This window comes from Copidosoma floridanum, unplaced genomic scaffold, assembly GCF_036245765.1.
Source record: "Copidosoma floridanum isolate Cflo_tuat_1 unplaced genomic scaffold, Cflo_Japanese_pri ptg000019l, whole genome shotgun sequence".
Lineage (NCBI taxonomy): Eukaryota > Metazoa > Arthropoda > Insecta > Hymenoptera > Encyrtidae > Copidosoma > Copidosoma floridanum.
In genome coordinates, this window is record NW_028321896.1 from 5,705,879 (window position 1) to 5,722,388 (window position 16,510).

Sequence of the window (16,510 nt, forward strand, 5' to 3'; positions counted from 1 at the left end):
AATCGTGGGATTTATCATAGTTGTAAGCAGAGACGACATCACAAGTATTGGTTTTTAAAGCTCATGAAGAACAAATTCGTCGGGGCTTTCGAAATCACGTGATACGTCAAGACGAACTATTTTATTATTATTATTGTATTAGTTACTCACTTTTTACCATACGCTATTATTATTATTTTTATTTTGTAAATAAAACGAAAGTTTATGAAAAATTTGATGTGTTCATTATTTCATCTTTTTTTCGATTTCAAAAGTAATGATATCATATGCGATAAAAATTTATATTAAAATATGTGCGGATCGATAGATAATTAAACATGGAACAAATCATGTTTGCTTTTTTTCCAATCTGACTGCAACAACCAAAAGTTCTACAGTTAAAACTAACACTTTAGATGGAAAAAAACTATTGTTTCCTTATGATCAGAATTAGAAACCGTGATTGGAAGAAAACAAAATTTTTGACCTACTTTAAGCCATTTTTTTAACTTTGGACGATTATATCCAAATGCGATTCATACTGCGCCTTCAGTAAGAAAAATGGGGTTCGCACCTGGTGACATGTACCACTGGATATACGAACTATTTTACTAAATCTTTGAAAATTTACATTTTACACTAGCGTATTTCGGGGAAAATTCGTGAATGTCTTGGAAAAACAACTATTTCGTATGGCACATCTTTATAAAAGTTTTCAAAAAATATTACACACCAAGAATGACTAAAAATATAAATTTTTGCCATTAAGAAATTTATTTTTTTACGACTGAGTGTCGAATATAAAAGTCGTAGATGGTAAAAAAGTTAAAAAAAATACTTTTAGTATTCCATGTTTTTTTTTACCTAAATCCTAAAACTCTAAACGAAAAAAAAGGCATTTTTAATCAACCGAGAAATTGTTTAACAGCGTTAAACTTTTTTATTTGACATTTTTAGACAATCCTCTGTTTGTAAAAGTTTTATAACTTAAAAAAATACAACTTTTTCACATTGAATAATTTTTTCATAATAATGACATAAACATTTTCTAGGCAATGATAATTGTTTTATAGTAGCTGACGTTTCTGGTTGATATTTTAGAACAAATGATTTGACGCAAATCTTACAGGTTTGAAAAAACACAGCTCTTTAATACAAAGCAGAAATTGACTCATAAAAAACCATTTTATCAAAAAAAATCATAAAAATGCGTATATTAATAACTATTCAAGCATGACTGCTGCACTGAAAAAAGTCACGTAACTTTTCAAGTCGATACAGTCAAAAAACGTTTTAAACAATGGAAAATCACATCCAACTAGCTTTGTGACTTTTTTGCTACTTTAAATCATTTATTTTCTCTGATATATAAAAAAAAAAGTTTAAAAATCACCAGAAATCGTGAAACAGTATGAGTCAACAGAAAGTACTTGGTAATAAACTTACAAAGAATCAACGCCTTTTCATACAGATAAATGTGTCAATTTAACGTTTTTTTAAACATAAAACGTTTTAGAGTACCCTTACCTTGCAGTTATAACAGTAATTATGCAATCCATACCTTTTCATAAAAATCGTATATCCACGAAATAACAAAAAATGAAGAGAAGAATCTGTAAAAAAATCTAGTAACTAAAAGCTTCATAAATATTGGCTCCCAAAGCTTTGAGCTCTTCGCTGAGTAGCAGTCTTTGCAGCCAATCGGACGGCAAATCACCACACGTTGGATTCTCTGGCACCTGGCCATTTAAAATTGGAATGATCTTGGCCATTGGCATTGTTACAGAGTTCAAGTTTACAAACGTGTCGGCACTTATGCTTGGACCATCAATTTTAGCATTTTGATTGAAGTACTCAGATATTCTGTCAATTAACAAAGCAAATCCACTTCTCAGATTGGTTTGCATCAAATCTTGGACTTCCTGGCTCTCTAAGAGATCCAGAGTTTGTTCCAACAACTTGGCAAGTGGTTTTTCTTTTTGGTTACTTGAGACATAGTCTGGAGCAAAGATATAGGAGGAAAAGTTTTTCACTGGATCATGGCGTTCTGTGATCGATATCGTGGAAGTTATTGCCCAATAGATGTTCTGCACGTCACGCAAATGCAATTTATCCTGAAGAGAATAACTGGATATGATTTCTTTGACTTTTTCCTGTATCACCAGTCCTAGATTTTGTACTCCATCACTAATCAAATAGCCACACAACGACAAGTACTTTTCTTTTATACTGTCAGTAACTTTCTCTGCACTCTGTGGTGATGTGTCGGGGATCTTGTAATCTTTGAACATGCAACCGCCTAACACATTTAATTGTATTCTCAAAGTAATAACAAGCATGGTGTAAGAATAAATAATGGTTGCAGTTCTTGAGATAGCCAGAACGTTCAGAGTATTCCATGCCGACACTTTGTCTGGCACACCAACTCTCAGGTCATTAACAATTTTCTCACAGTCAAGACACTTGGTGATAGCAGTCCTCAGATTACCAGAAAGCATGAGCACTGTCTGGTCACATGTTCTTTCTGTGCTTTCAAAGTGTTGCCTGCGTCTGCTCCTTTCGAGCAACTCATTTACTTCCTTCTCCTGCCATTCTCGGAGTTTGCTTCGTGCATACCTGGCCAATATGTACAAGGTACCCACAAATACTCCACCGAAGAGAAATTTTCGTCTGTGGTTATAAAAAAAGTTTCTAACCCTGGCAAACATGACTCAATTTATTTACTGTTTAAGCCTTCAAGTATCACGTAATTACCATCAACTTTATTCCTTTGCATTTTCTGTGATACTTTTATTCAAACATTTTCATAACTGATATCGTTTCTTTCATAACTTGGTTGGAAACTTAATGCTGAAAAACGTTGCAATCGATTGTTTTATTAACTATGTTTTTTATTGTACATTAATACACTTAAGTAGCAAAAATGAGAAACTAACCTTGCAAGAACAGAAACAGGGTTTAATATCATATTAGATTTTACAGTTCGTCAAGAGATAACAAGTACTTACTACGAATTAAGAAAAAAAATAATATTCATAAGTAATATTAAGTAAACGTATTGTACTATATTGTGAATATATTGTAATCACGCACGGTAACATTATTCGCTTATTCGCTATCTTCTGAACAAGTCAACAAGTACGCAATTAATAAGTATACATACACTCACAATCCTACATAAAAACTCTAATTGAAACATTATACCGTAAAACTAAAAATAAATTATTTTTTAATGTAGTACTTCGAGCCCTTTGTATTAGAACCTGTTTCACTCCAAAATCAACTCCAAACTCAGAAAATTTTTATTTTAAACAAATGCTTGTGTTCGAAAAGTAATGAGCGATTGTTTTTAAAAAACTTTTACTCCATTTTTAAACTTTAGCTTATACTACTTATACTTGAGACTAAAAATTTATGTTAGCGCATAAATTCTGAAATTAAAAATTTTTTGTCTTAATACAGCATGCCTCGCCCAATGTTTTTTTTTATCGCTTTTGAGGGACTCTTGATGTGACCATTTTCGTGGAGTAGCTTCTATACGCTGCTTAACAGTAGTTATTGTAGTTAAGATCTCGGTGAAGCATGGGAATAAAAACAGCAAAAAATATTAAATTTGTTGTGTTGATATGCGGCACCCACCGACATTATATGAATATGTAACTGCCTGGCAGCATTTAAGGAATACAGCCTCTGATTTTATCATTCTGGTAAAGAGAGCACAGTGCATGTGATATACGTGAAGTTATGTATAGTAAATAGTAATTATAGTAATCACTACTAAGTAAGTAAGTAGTGTCATTGTCGTATGGATATATGGTCGTTTTTATTAAACCATGTAAGTAGACTATCTATATCTTTAAGGATCGATTTTTGGGTAAAAGATAAATTTTACACTTGCCGCATTAATAATGTTAGCTTTTTATTGTCTATCTATACCATCAATTGCGGCTGGTTTATAATTAATAAGGTGACTTTACTGTAAATAGCAATAATTATTTGGATCAGCGCCATCTAGCGGTCTTTATTTTTTGGCCAAAAGTGGCTCCTAAAATTCTCAATCAGAGCAATCAGGATAAGAGCCACTTAATCAATTATAAACCAGCCGCAACTCATTTCATAGCTATAAAATAAAAAAATAACGATACATGTGTTTTTGGCGGCAAGTTAACAATCTATTTTTATCAAAAAATCGACCTCCTATGTATTTATACTTTTGAAGATGAACTTTTGAGCAAAAAATAGATTGTTAACTTGCCGCCAAAAACACATGTATCGTTATTTTTTCATTTTATAGCTTCATCATGAGTTGCGGCTAGTTTATAATTGATTAAGTGGCTCTTATCTTGATTGCTCTGATTGAGAATTTTAGGAGCCACTTTTGGCCAAAAAATAAAGACCGCTAGATGGCGCTGATCCAAATAATTATTGCCATTTACAGTAAAGTCACTTTATCTATTATAAACCAGCCGCAATTGATTGTATAGATAGACAATAAAAAGTTAACACTTTTTGTTCTATTTGCGGCAAGTTTACTATATATCTTTTATACGAAAATCTACCTCCAAAAGTATAAATATATAGGAGGGCAATTTTTAAGTAATCTTCAAATCCTAGAGCCATTTTATCAATTATAAACCAGCCGCAACTAATTGTATAGATGTAAATTAAAAATTTACGGAGTTCGTGCTATTTGCGGCAGGAGTAAAATTTAAGTTTCACCTAAAAATTGACCTTTTTATGTACTTGTACTTTTTCTTTTTATTTCCTTACACATTTATAGATTTTTTGGTAAATAATAAATTGCAAACTTACCGCAAACATCACAGACCGCGTAAACTTACATTTTATGTCTTTCAGATCAGTTGCGGCTGGGTTATAATTGATTAAATGGCTTTAGGTCTTAAAACTCTGTTTAAGAATTTTAGAGGCCACTTTTCACGCAAAAATGAAGACCGCTAGATGGCGCTGATCCAAAAAATATTACAACTTACAGTAGAGCCATGTTATCACATATAAACCAGCCGCAATTAATCTTATAGGTAGAAAATAAAAAGTTGATATTTTTTGTGCTATTTGCGGCAAGTTTACAATCTGTCTTTTATTTTAAAATCAACCTCCAAAAGTATAGATATTCTACTAATATGGTTGAATAAAAGCGACTATATGGCACTACTTAGTAGTGATTACTATAATTACTACTCATAACTTCACGTATATCTTACACTGTGCTCTCTTTACCAGAATGATAAACTCAGAGGCTGTATTCCGTAAATGCTGCCATCAGTGATCAGTTAAGTTGCGAAGGTCGTTGCATGGTCGGGCGGCGTTACCGTCAACCTTAGTCAGTCAGAGTATAAAATTACATTTAGACAACTGACTTAAAAACTATTGCTGAGAATATGAATAATTGAGTAAAGGAAGAATAATGTACACAAAGTTACGACTGTTTAAAAAATATTTTTTACCTAAATGTGCATGATTATTAACATATAAAGCGATAATATATCCTATTTACAAAGTATATACATTATTAATATTTCATTTTAATAGTGATTACAAAAAACTAGTGAACTTCTGGAGACTGTGAAAATAAGACAATAAGAACCCAAAACTGCAGTAAAGTCTGAAAAAGTTTATTTTGATTGAATAATTGTAATGAATTTCCTGTAAAATTTTTGATGTATTATTTAACTTAGTACTCACTATGTAAATTACTACGAAGATTCGTGCTAGTGGATATCGTCTTAAAAATACACCCATCCTCACACCAATTGCATCTAATGACGAGTAAGCTCGCTTTACCCGCCTAGTAACACCAGTATCAAAAGGACTTTCTACTAAAAAGCTCGGCAATAAAGCTTTGGCGTCATCAGTGTCGTTGATACTGTTAAAAGTCAAATTTTGCCTCCATTTTTGATATTCGTGCTGAAAAAAAAAAAACATAAATAAATTATTAAAGTTGTGACGATTCTATTGATTAGTCAAAGAAAACTTGACAATGATTAAATTCACCTCTAGTTTTTCAAGTTGTAATCTCAAAGCATTTCTGTCCGTAGTTAAATGCTCAAGCTCCTGTTGTTTTATTACCAAAGTTCTCGTTAATGTAGACAAGCGCATTTCTACTTCCGAATTTGGAATAGCCGAAGATGAAAGACGTGACCTCAGTTTCGAGATTTCCGATTCATGCTTATGGAGTGTTGCAGAGAAAGTATTTTGCTGCAGAACCAGCTCTTCGTGCAACGACCGAACTTCTTCGCTTCTGAGCCTGGCATCTTCTTCAGCATCTAATCGTTTTGTTCTCTCAGCAGCAACGGCTTCTCGGGCTTGAATACTGGCTTCTATGGCTTTCTGCCGCATTTTTTCAGAGTTCAGTTCAGCATCTACTGAATCTTGACGAGCTAAACGAAGTTTTTCGCGAATTTGTCGATTTTCTTCTATAAGTAATTCACGTTCTTGCCTAAAGTACACAGATTAACAAGTGAAATGATTTTGTGCTGTACAAATTATAATATCAAAACCAATTACCGTAACTGATCAAGTTCAACTGAAACACTTGTGTCTTCAATTTCAGTTCTATTAGAATTATTTCTTAAATCAGCTATGAGCTTATCTCTTTCCTGTAGTGTTTTCATAGCCCTAGCTCGATGTTGTTCAAGCTCTGACTCCACAGAACTCAATTCATACCTAGTTTTTTCCAACGTTGAGGTAAGATCTGAAATTTCTCTGATAAAGCGCGTTCTTTCTGAACTGAAATTATTAATTTTTTCATGAAGAGCAGCTATCTCTTTTTGGTGCTCTAACCTTAGCTGTTGTTCTTTATCCACAGACTTAGGGCTACTTTTTATGGGTAATCGAAATTTGATTTTTTCAACATCTTCTATGAATTATAAAATGAACGCTATTATTTGAAAAAAAAATTATATTCCTAGCTAGCGTAGCAAGTATTTACCATTTAGTTTTGGGTATTCAATTTCACTTGGATCATTATTCTCAGTTATATTGCTTTTATCAATATGATAATTGTCAGGCTGATTATTGCTTGAAATATCTAATGATTCATCGATTATGGAAGAACTTTGTGCTGCTCGATCAAGCCATGCCATTGATTCAGAGTGCAGATTTAAAGATCTGTCCCCATGGGCGGGTGTAGTTGGTGCTGATAATGTCATTTTATTTGGTGTGAATGGACCTCTGTCCACAAAAGAATCAGAGCATCTGTAGGTATACAGAAAACGTTTGAATCGTCATACAATTGGAAAACGAACCAAAGTTAAATGTACCATAAGTAATTTAAGTATATGCACGGTAGAAAAAAAAAACAGTTGTATCAACCATGAATAAAACACTACTTGAAGATGAGCAGGTGTATAGTTTATCCTCACCTCTCTGCTTCATCTCGCAGAAACTCCTCAACTGTCAAATTGGAGTCGGGCGGCAGTGATCTAACCTCTAGTAGGCTTGACTCCAGCGAATTTTTATCATCCTTCTTGAGCACCGCAGCCGTACTTCTGTCGATATTGTTCAACACCTCCTCGGCTTTGCCAGCCAAGTCTGACAACCAGGCCATACTCCAAACTGGCTTGTATGAACGAAAAAAAACAATAACTACATGCACTCCCTGTCACTGCTATGGATAATCATAGCTGAGCTCTGAGCTAAAACTCTGTGACTCTGACACGTCAGTCTCCTCGTTTTAATAGGTAAGTCTCTACATGAATTCTCCGTGTGTACATACTACATACTTACACGGCTGCGGTCTTTCGTTTGCAATTAATCAGCTGGTCGACGCCATCTTTGGGAAAGTCGATTTTTTGATTTCTGTTTCTTCTTGTATTTTATAGTAACATTTAAGTATATACTTATGGATGCATTATACATATTTTGTTTCAAAATTATTAAATTGCCAAGTGCTGGACAAGCTAAAAAGACGTTATATAACTGACGAATTCATCATGACTCCAAAATCACACATGATCGATTCTCTCTCTCTCTCTCTCTCTCTTTCGACCTACATCTATATCTTGGTCTTTTGTTTTGGTAAACAAACAGACGACGCACTGCTCCGAAATTAATGTCAACGAGTGTATATGTTGACACACACATATATATATATATATATATATATATATATAATGTGTGGGTGTATGTGTATATATAGATTTGCTACTTGTTTTTGACTGTAATATTACGTTCACCTTTTCTTATAGCAATAAAAGTATTCAGGATTTTCAACAAATATTATTGGCTGGTATCTGTTTATTTACTTTTCGAGATTTCAATAACCTCCGATGTGTATTATTAAGTTCACAAAAAGGTTATTTATATTGTTTTGAAAAGAAATTTATCTTAATATTGTTACCTTGTACGTATACGTACAAATTAGTGAGCTTTATAAAAAGGGAATAAGTAATACACCGTAAACTCAAACGAAGTCGATCCCTGCCTTCCACCATGGTTGCTTTTGGAATCATGTATAAATTCAAAGTGTATGGAGTTTTTGCACAGTAGAAGTTTTTGATTCAAGGATATATCCAATTATAATTGGGGACTTTCTAACGGGACTGAAAGTATATATATGTAAATATGTGTACATACACTTGTAGGTGTATATATGTATATATGCGATGGTAGAGGGCAAAAGAGAATGTTGCGTTGTATACTGTAAGACCACTGTACACGTTTTATCTTTGAATATAAGAGATAAAATAGGAAGTATACATGCAACTGTAGGCTGCATAGCCGTACAATGTACCCGGAAAGCTACTCAACCGAAGTAGCAAAATGCACCGAGTAAGTGATAATTGACGTTTCATCGATCGATTCCATCGCGGTTGCTGCCCACTGCATATACAATGGAATAGGATAGATTTGTTTGCGAAATACGTGGTACTGGGGAAAGTTATATGTGTGTATGTAATCCTGGTTTTTCGGCGTTACATACTAGAAGGGAAATTTTCGTTCCCACAAATAATAAGATTGACGCTTTCTATACATAATAAGCGCGGACTAACGAACGCCTTCTTGTTATATAGCAAGAAGGTGCGGTGCACCTTGTAGCAGATTTTTAACTTGATAAATGGATAATTGATACGATAATACAACAACTTGTTCTCTCTAGTCCATTTCTCAGTGAAAAAAAAAAAAAAAAAATATTACATTCATATGAAAATATGCACATCTATACTTAACTAAATTCAGGCAAGAAGGTGGTAAATAATGAATCGTCACAAGATCATATTTTTTTCTTTTTGTATATTTTCTTTTCAGGATAACTTTAATTTATCCCGTGTTTTTTTTTTATGAAAAATAAATATATATACTTTGTTTTATTTATTTTTTGGTATAACAAAAGATACGTTATCGTATATGTTATAATATATCCTAACACGTTATTATAATTTGTACTGAGAGCAAATGATATACAGAGAATACTGATGAAAAACAATATGATAATACACATTAGATTTGTTCAAGCCCCTTTTGGTTCGGTTCGGTTCTCTTAACAAAATATACCTATATGTATAGGGAACCAAACAGAACTGGTTCTGTATATATAGGTATATTTTGATAAGAGAACCGAACCGAACCAAAAGGGGCTTGAACGAACCTATTATAATAAAATCTCTTTGATTTTAACATGTATACATACGTACGTATGTTTATGTATAATATGTATAATCACGATTTTTTTGCGAACGAACGATTTTTATCGTTTCATCGCCTACACGTATTAAATACCTGTGTTACAACATTTATTAACTTGAATATTTTTTTGTCTTCGCGAAAATGGGGGAAAAAAAAAACTGAAACACAGAGAAAAAGTAAACTGTACTACTTTCTTCTTAAATGTTTCATCGCACCTGTCATCTACGTTTACACAATTTTTACGTTGATAATGTATCCTGTATTGTGTAAGTATAGTACAACCTACGTGGTAAACTGGTAAATAAGTGTATAGGCAACACAATACATGAGTATGTATATAAATAAAAAAAATGATCATCTCCTGCACATGCAAGCGAAGAAAGATCACGTTGCACATAATTGTATGTACAATATTATCAATCTTAAAGACCATGAGAGAGTATAAAATAAACAAATGACGTGATTTAGTTTACAAAATGAGCATTAGGGTGAGGGGGGGGGGCCTTACGAGGGCCATGATTTGTAATCGTGTGTATCGGTAGTTGTGTAAGCACGTGTGAGCTTTTAGTACCAGATGCGGTAATATACATATATTATGTATCAATAACAATACTTTTAACGACACATTGCAGAGTGAGGGCCTCGATCGGGCACGCACACACACACCCAACGCATATTATTTGTTTACTTCTTCTTGGCGGCGGCGGTCTTTCTAGGCTTGCCCGTGGCAGCGGGGGACTTCTTGGCGGGCTTCTTCGACTTTGGCTTGGGCGGCTTGGCGGCCAGCGGCTTCGAGCTCTTCTTCTTGGGGCTACCGGGCTTTTTAACCGTTGCCTTTGTCTTCTTCGCGGGCGTGCTCTTCTTGGGAGCAGCAGACGACGCGCGCCGCTTCTTGGCCGGGCTGAGCTTGAAAGTCCCCGCTCGGGAGCCCCCGGCCGAGGTAGCCTTCAAGTACTTTTTGATGGCCGGGGTGAGCTTCTCGACGTCGACGTTGTGGTTCGCGGCCAGGTAGCGCTTGATCGCCGCCAAGCTCGAGCCTCCCGACTCCTTCAGCCCCGCTATCGCCGACTCGACCAGCTCACCTACCTTGGCGCTGCCGCTGCTGCTCTTCCTAGCCGCGGACGGTTGCCGGGACTTTAATCTCTTGGCCGCAGCCGCCTTGGCTGCCGCTGCTTTTTTCGCGGATGCCACGGCCGCGCCCGAGGGTACCATGGACCTGCCAACCATTATGCTCTACCGACACTCCGAAACACGTGCACCTACTCTTTGTTTTGATTCGGAAAGCTCTTGTCAGACTACTGCAGCTGATAGACGCGCGAAAGAGCTGGCAAGCGGAGAAATAGTAAACACCGCGGCGGCGCGGCGGGCGGTAGAGATGGGACAGCGCGGACCTCGCGGAGAGTCCCCTGTGTTCTGGTGTCTTTGGCGCGCCTTCGCGAGCTCTGTCCTCGGTACGCGCCGTCCGTCTTCTTCGGGCTTTTTTCAAGGACGTGGACGGGATATCGCGGCAACCAACGAGCGTGGCATCCGACGTAAGGACCGGAGGCACAACGGAGACGGGAGTGCCGGGGCGCGGACCGATCGGCTCGGAGCTTGCGGAGCTTTTTCGAGAGCGCGCTTTTCGGGGGTCGTCGCGGACCCCGTGGAAAAAGCGGCGCCCCGAGTCGTCCAGGAGTGGGATTCGGGTGGAACTGGTTGGGCCAAGTGGAGAAAAGACGGGGCTCGGGTGGGAGCTTTGGACGTGGACGGTGGGGTAGCGCGCTCGGCGCCAAAGTGCCTTTCTCGCTCTCGCGCGGACAGAGCGGAGCTCGAGGTGTCGCGCGAGCTGCCGAGCGTGCGGTTTCTTCCCCCCCGTTGTTTGCCAAAATTTTTGCACCCCCTGGGATTTTCCGTTTTTCGACCGAGGAACGAGCTTTTCGTTGGATTTGACGGGGGTAAGGGAAGATAGTGCTTCGGTGGACTTTGACGGAGGCTCGCGTTTCGTTCGAGTCTCTCTCGGAGGCAACGTTTGGTTTGGGGTTGATTCAGGTTGCCGGTGGTTAACGCAAACACGGGTGGTTCAACGGTTGGTTAACGACTTTTTTTTAAAACTATAAGTGTTTTTGGCAGTTTTGAAAGCTCTCGTTCTAGACCGATTTTACAAGAATGATTATTTATACTTGTTTGCGATGGTTCGATTTTCGTTTGTTTCTCGCGTAGATTGCGGGTACTTTTGAACCGTCATCTCCATTCCATGAAAATTGCTTAGCAATTGCAGAGGATCGTCAAATTTTTGACCTTTATAACGGATACGAGATCGAGCACGAGATCGGTATTGGGTATACATACATACTCCGTTGGTCAATTTATCGTTATGGATCATATAATATGTTTCGAAAGCTATGGAAAAAATCGATAAAATCGCGACATCGCACACAAAAAGGATGTTGTTCGAAATACTGAAATACAATATAATTATCGTACATTTATCTTCACTATGAGTTTAATGCAATAAGCTTGAATATAATTAAAACAGGAGACGCATTTTAAAACGTGTCAACTGTAAGTTGTTGAATAACTGTGCCTTCTTTGCCGCTCGATTAATTGCCGTACATGCAATATGCGCTACCGCAAACATTGTACCTGGATGGTCGATCGGCTGCCAATAGTCTCTGAACAATATAGTGATAATTATTGAATTACGAATGTAATTTGACAAACGAAATCGAGAGGAGATCGGAACGCTGCAATACCGATCCCGCGTAGATCGCTCTCGCTCTCCAACGATGGGAGCGGCGATAAAAGCGACCATCGAATTGCACCTCGCAAAAAATAATATAAACAAACCAGACTTCTGGTAAAAGCTCTACGAGCACCGTCGAAACAACGCACGGAGAGAGCGCGGATTCGTCGGGTGTTACAAAATTAAACGATAAGGCAACAACCATCTCTCGGCAAGGGGTGGCAGAAAAATCCAGCTGGTCCAGCTGATTGTTATTGTTAAAACGCGTGCATATACCTATACCGTGGATATTCACTTGGATGAGAATATCTATACCTGTATGAATTGTCGCTCTCGTATTGTAACCAATTTCCCTGCACCCGTCACCCCACGATCGCTCTCCCTGTGTGTGATAAGTACACACCCGCGCACTTTCCTCTTCGTAGATTTGTAGTTGTATGTGCATATATGTATATACATAATACTAAACGATTCAATGAAAAAAAAGAATTATTAACACGCTCCCCCCTTAACCATCCCCCTGATGTTTTTTCTCTTTCTCTTATTCCCCCTTGTATATTATGTATTTTTATTTCTCTCTCCGTCCAACAAAAGCAACAACAGAGAGCTCTATTTTACATACGGATGTAGGTGTAGGTACGTTGTACGCTACAGGTACGTATAATACGTATATGCACACGAGTGCACGATTTTCCGCACACGCTGCAAGCTGCATTGCAACAATGCGTTATACAGGTATACCGCGTGCATCGCGAATCGCACGTGTGACTGAAATCTCCACCCGTCCTTGTCTCGCGAAACGAGCGCGGACGTCGGAGAGAGGCCTCGCGGCTCCGTTGCACCGACAGGCCGCGCTTTCCGCGAGCCACCTGGTTTTCCCCGACAGTCGTGCCGACGATTTTCCGACGCCCCGTTGGCCCATCCCCCAAGAATTTCCCGTCGAACGGGAGCTCCGATGTCTCACCCGATCGACGATTACGTCGAGCCGCGGTTGGACCGAAACCGGCAGTCGCAATTTGCCCGCCGAGATGGTGTCGCGCGAGCGGAACAGCCGCGCACCGCCGGGAAAATCCGAGATTTTCCGGGACCTTCGCCTGGGAGGGGCGTTGGATGCCATGTCCTCGGCCGGCCAAAGCTTTCGAGCTTCCTGCGGTGCAAGTTTTTCGGGGGAAAAAGGCCAGGGCTGGGCGCTAGGATATCTGGGAAGCCGGGCGGGCTGCTGCCACGACTGGGACGCAACCAGACGCAACTGATGCCATCGACTGGCTACTGCGCTTTCCTTTCATGTGAGGGACACACGGGTTCCAAGGGAGAAAAGCTCGTTGACGGTGTTTTTTTTTTCCCCATCTTCGGGCGGGGCAATGCGAACCCCATCATGGAGTTCCGAACTTGGATGCTGATGTGTAGCACATCGTTTGTTTTTCACTGTAAAAGATCCCGGGGGCTTTCTCGACGAGCGTGTCCTTCGACATTTTTCAACCCTAGTTCCCCCTATCTGTCCGAGCTTGCAGGTGAATTTTTCAAAATGTCAGTTTTTTTTTTTTTTTTTTTTTTTTTTTTTTTTTTTTTTTTTTTTACTTGTGGACGATTAAGTTATCAATTCGCAAAGAGTTTTTTTTTTCACTTTTCCAGTTAATAGTGTTCACCGTTGATGCAAAAATAAAAGCGTGGCGTTCATTCGGGATACTGAGCTTGCAAGCACACGAAGAGTTTGTAAATTCCGATGCATCCCGTACGAGAGATTCGACGGGTGCACCCAATTGATATTTTGGCAAACTTAAGAAAAAAAGTCCCGATTGAATGTTGTAATTTAAAAATTTTTTTTTTTATAAAATGTCGCCATTCGAACAAAGCCATTCACGCAAAGTCGGATGCTCTACGCCAGTTCAGATAAAAAACGTACGAGCTTTTTGCATTTTTAAACCTTTTTTGCTTTTTTCTAAATTCAATTTGATAAAATCGTCCGTATACTTACCAGTAATTAAAGAAAAATCGAAGAAAGTAACGCAAGCCGTAAGCTCGGCGCGCGTCGCAGTTGCTCGTGTCCACCGCGTCAAGCGCACAGTATTGAAAATCGCAAATTTTCAAAATTTCCCTGAAAGCTCGACCACCCTGAGCAACGATTATCAAAAAAACGCACCAACTCGCGATCGCAATCAAACATCACCATCACCCGTAGCACCAAACAAAGCGGAGGCAAGCGACACTCGGACCCTCTTAAGTTTAAGCTCAACTTCCGCTCGACTCGCGAATCGGACAAAAACCATCCCAACGGTCGTCGAACGACGCTTTCCGATCCTTCCACGGCGGAAAACTCGCAAAATCCCCCGGGGAAAATTTTGCCCACAGCCCCAGGAAGAGACTGATCGGGCCGCGACCGACGTTCCGCGAGACGCGTCTCATCGCGCGCCGAAAGCTTGACAGGACCGATCCACCCGATCGACCGTGGCTCCCCGGCACCGCGGCCGATTTCCAAAATCCAAAGCTCCCACCCGAGCCCCGTCTTTTCTCCGCTCGGCCCAACCAGTTCCACCCGAATCCCACTCCTGGACGACTCGGGGCGCCGCTTTTTCCACGGGGTCCGCGACGACCCTCGAAAAGCGCGCTCTCGAAAAAGCCCTCGCCGCGCGCCTATCGCTCGACCGATCCGGGAGCTTTTTGCGAGGACAACAGCCCAAAAGCTCGAGGCGTCCGTGAAGCCAAAACCCCCCGGAAAATGAACCCCCGGAGCCTGGGAAATCCAACGCGAAACCGGCAAAGCGTACCGCCGCCAGAGCTGGCTGAGATGCGCCGAGAGTACCAAAGCACCATGGCCTCTCCCCGCGGGCCGCGCTCCAATCTCACTTGCGCAAGCCCGGCCGTTTTTCGGGCTACTACTTTCCCGTCGCTCCCACAGTCAGTACCTACTCTGTGCACGTATACACACCTTATATCATACCAACAACAACAACAACTAGGGGATAATGGCAGACAAATCGGTAGCGGGGGGCAGCGAGGCTCAGGTGGCGTCGTCGGCTTCAAGCCCGAAGAAGAGCGCATCGGCGAGCAGCAAGGCAAAGAAGCCCCGCAGCAAGCCCACGCATCCCCGGACCTCGGACATGGTGGTTGCGGCCATAAAAGCCCTCAAGGAGAGGGGCGGCAGCTCCCTCCAGGCGATCAAGAAGTATATAGGGGCGACGTACAAGATCGACGCGGAGAAGCACGCGCCGTTCATCAAGAAGTACCTGAAGGGCGCCGTCGCCTCGAAGGAGATCATCCAGGTGAAGGGCAAGGGTGCCTCAGGGTCGTTCAAGCTGTCGGCGGCCAAGGCCGAGGGAAAGCCTGCGAGCAGGAAGAAGAGGCCGAGCAGCCCGGCGAAGAAGCCAGCGGTACCGAAGAAGCTCGCGGTTCCCAAGAAATCGGTGAAAAAATCGGTAACTCCGAAGAAATCGGTTGCCGCAGTGGCTAAGAAACCGGCCGCCGCGAAGAAGCCGAAGAAGAGGATGAGCGTCAAGAGCGCGGTGAAGAAGCCCGCGGTGACGGCCAAGCCGAAGGTTGTTGCGGCGAAGAGGAAACCGGCACCAGCCAAGAAGCCCGTGGCGGCCAAGTCCGTGAGGAAACCGGCAGCGAAGAAGGCCCCGGCCAAGAAAAAGTAGACGATGGCTCCACGGTTTCCCACCACGTGTATATTTACCTGTACATATATGTATACCTGTCGTACTAGAAGAAGATATCATTAATTGTAGGAATAGAGGGAGGGTGCGATGGAGATTCGCAAACGGCCCTTTTAAGGGCCATTACATTTTTTTCTTTCCTTTTTTTTTTTTTTTTTTTTAATACAACAAATATTATATTTATCAACTCTGTCTCTGCGACGCGTGTACCGATTAACATTGTATTAGCCGTCGTCGTAGATGCAAGTATTATTATTGTTATATTTAAAACATATACATATATAACATGTGTGTTCGATGGAATTAAATTATTTTTGTTTTGTATACCGATATCGCGTGAATTTATCATTTCTATATCCTGTTGTCACTTTTCTCCTGCATCCTTAAAATCATACAGCCGTAGATACACGTATGACTTTTCTTAAAATTTTATTGAATTGACGTTCAATTATTGTTTTGTAACGACGATAAGAACAACTGGTTAAAAATGGTCACAGCTACGTGCATAAAA

General features: G+C 40.0%; 3 protein-coding genes across 4 annotated transcripts; 1 reads left to right on the plus strand and 2 right to left on the minus strand.

Annotated features, from left to right (window-relative positions):
• Positions 1-945: 945 nt before the first annotated feature.
• On the minus strand, positions 946-3,082 carry Pex3 (peroxisomal biogenesis factor 3). Its single transcript, XM_014347977.2, has 2 exons — positions 2,916-3,082; positions 946-2,829 (listed from the first exon to the last, which is right to left on the minus strand). The coding sequence occupies exon 2, from the start codon at positions 2,685-2,687 to the stop codon at positions 1,605-1,607; it is 1,083 nt and encodes a 360-aa protein (XP_014203463.2). The 5' UTR covers positions 2,688-2,829; positions 2,916-3,082; the 3' UTR covers positions 946-1,604.
• A 2,352-nt stretch (positions 3,083-5,434) lies between these two features.
• Positions 5,435-7,953, minus strand: Golgin84 (golgin A5). 2 transcript variants are annotated; one of them, XM_014347924.2, is made up of 7 exons: positions 7,726-7,953; positions 7,362-7,554; positions 6,929-7,194; positions 6,505-6,856; positions 5,992-6,436; positions 5,683-5,904; positions 5,435-5,602 (listed from the first exon to the last, which is right to left on the minus strand). In XM_014347924.2, the coding sequence occupies exons 2-7, from the start codon at positions 7,544-7,546 to the stop codon at positions 5,543-5,545; spliced, it is 1,530 nt and encodes a 509-aa protein (XP_014203410.2). In that variant the 5' UTR covers positions 7,547-7,554; positions 7,726-7,953; the 3' UTR covers positions 5,435-5,542. The 2 variants fall into 2 exon arrangements, with proteins under 2 accessions (XP_014203410.2, XP_089449056.1); XM_089592930.1 differs by lacking the exon at positions 7,726-7,953 and having other exon boundaries at positions 6,505-6,853; positions 7,362-7,702.
• A 7,281-nt stretch (positions 7,954-15,234) lies between these two features.
• LOC106635789 (uncharacterized) lies at positions 15,235-16,285 on the plus strand. The gene has a single exon (XM_014347926.2). The coding sequence runs from the start codon at positions 15,310-15,312 to the stop codon at positions 15,979-15,981; it is 672 nt and encodes a 223-aa protein (XP_014203412.2). The 5' UTR covers positions 15,235-15,309; the 3' UTR covers positions 15,982-16,285.
• Positions 16,286-16,510: the final 225 nt, after the last annotated feature.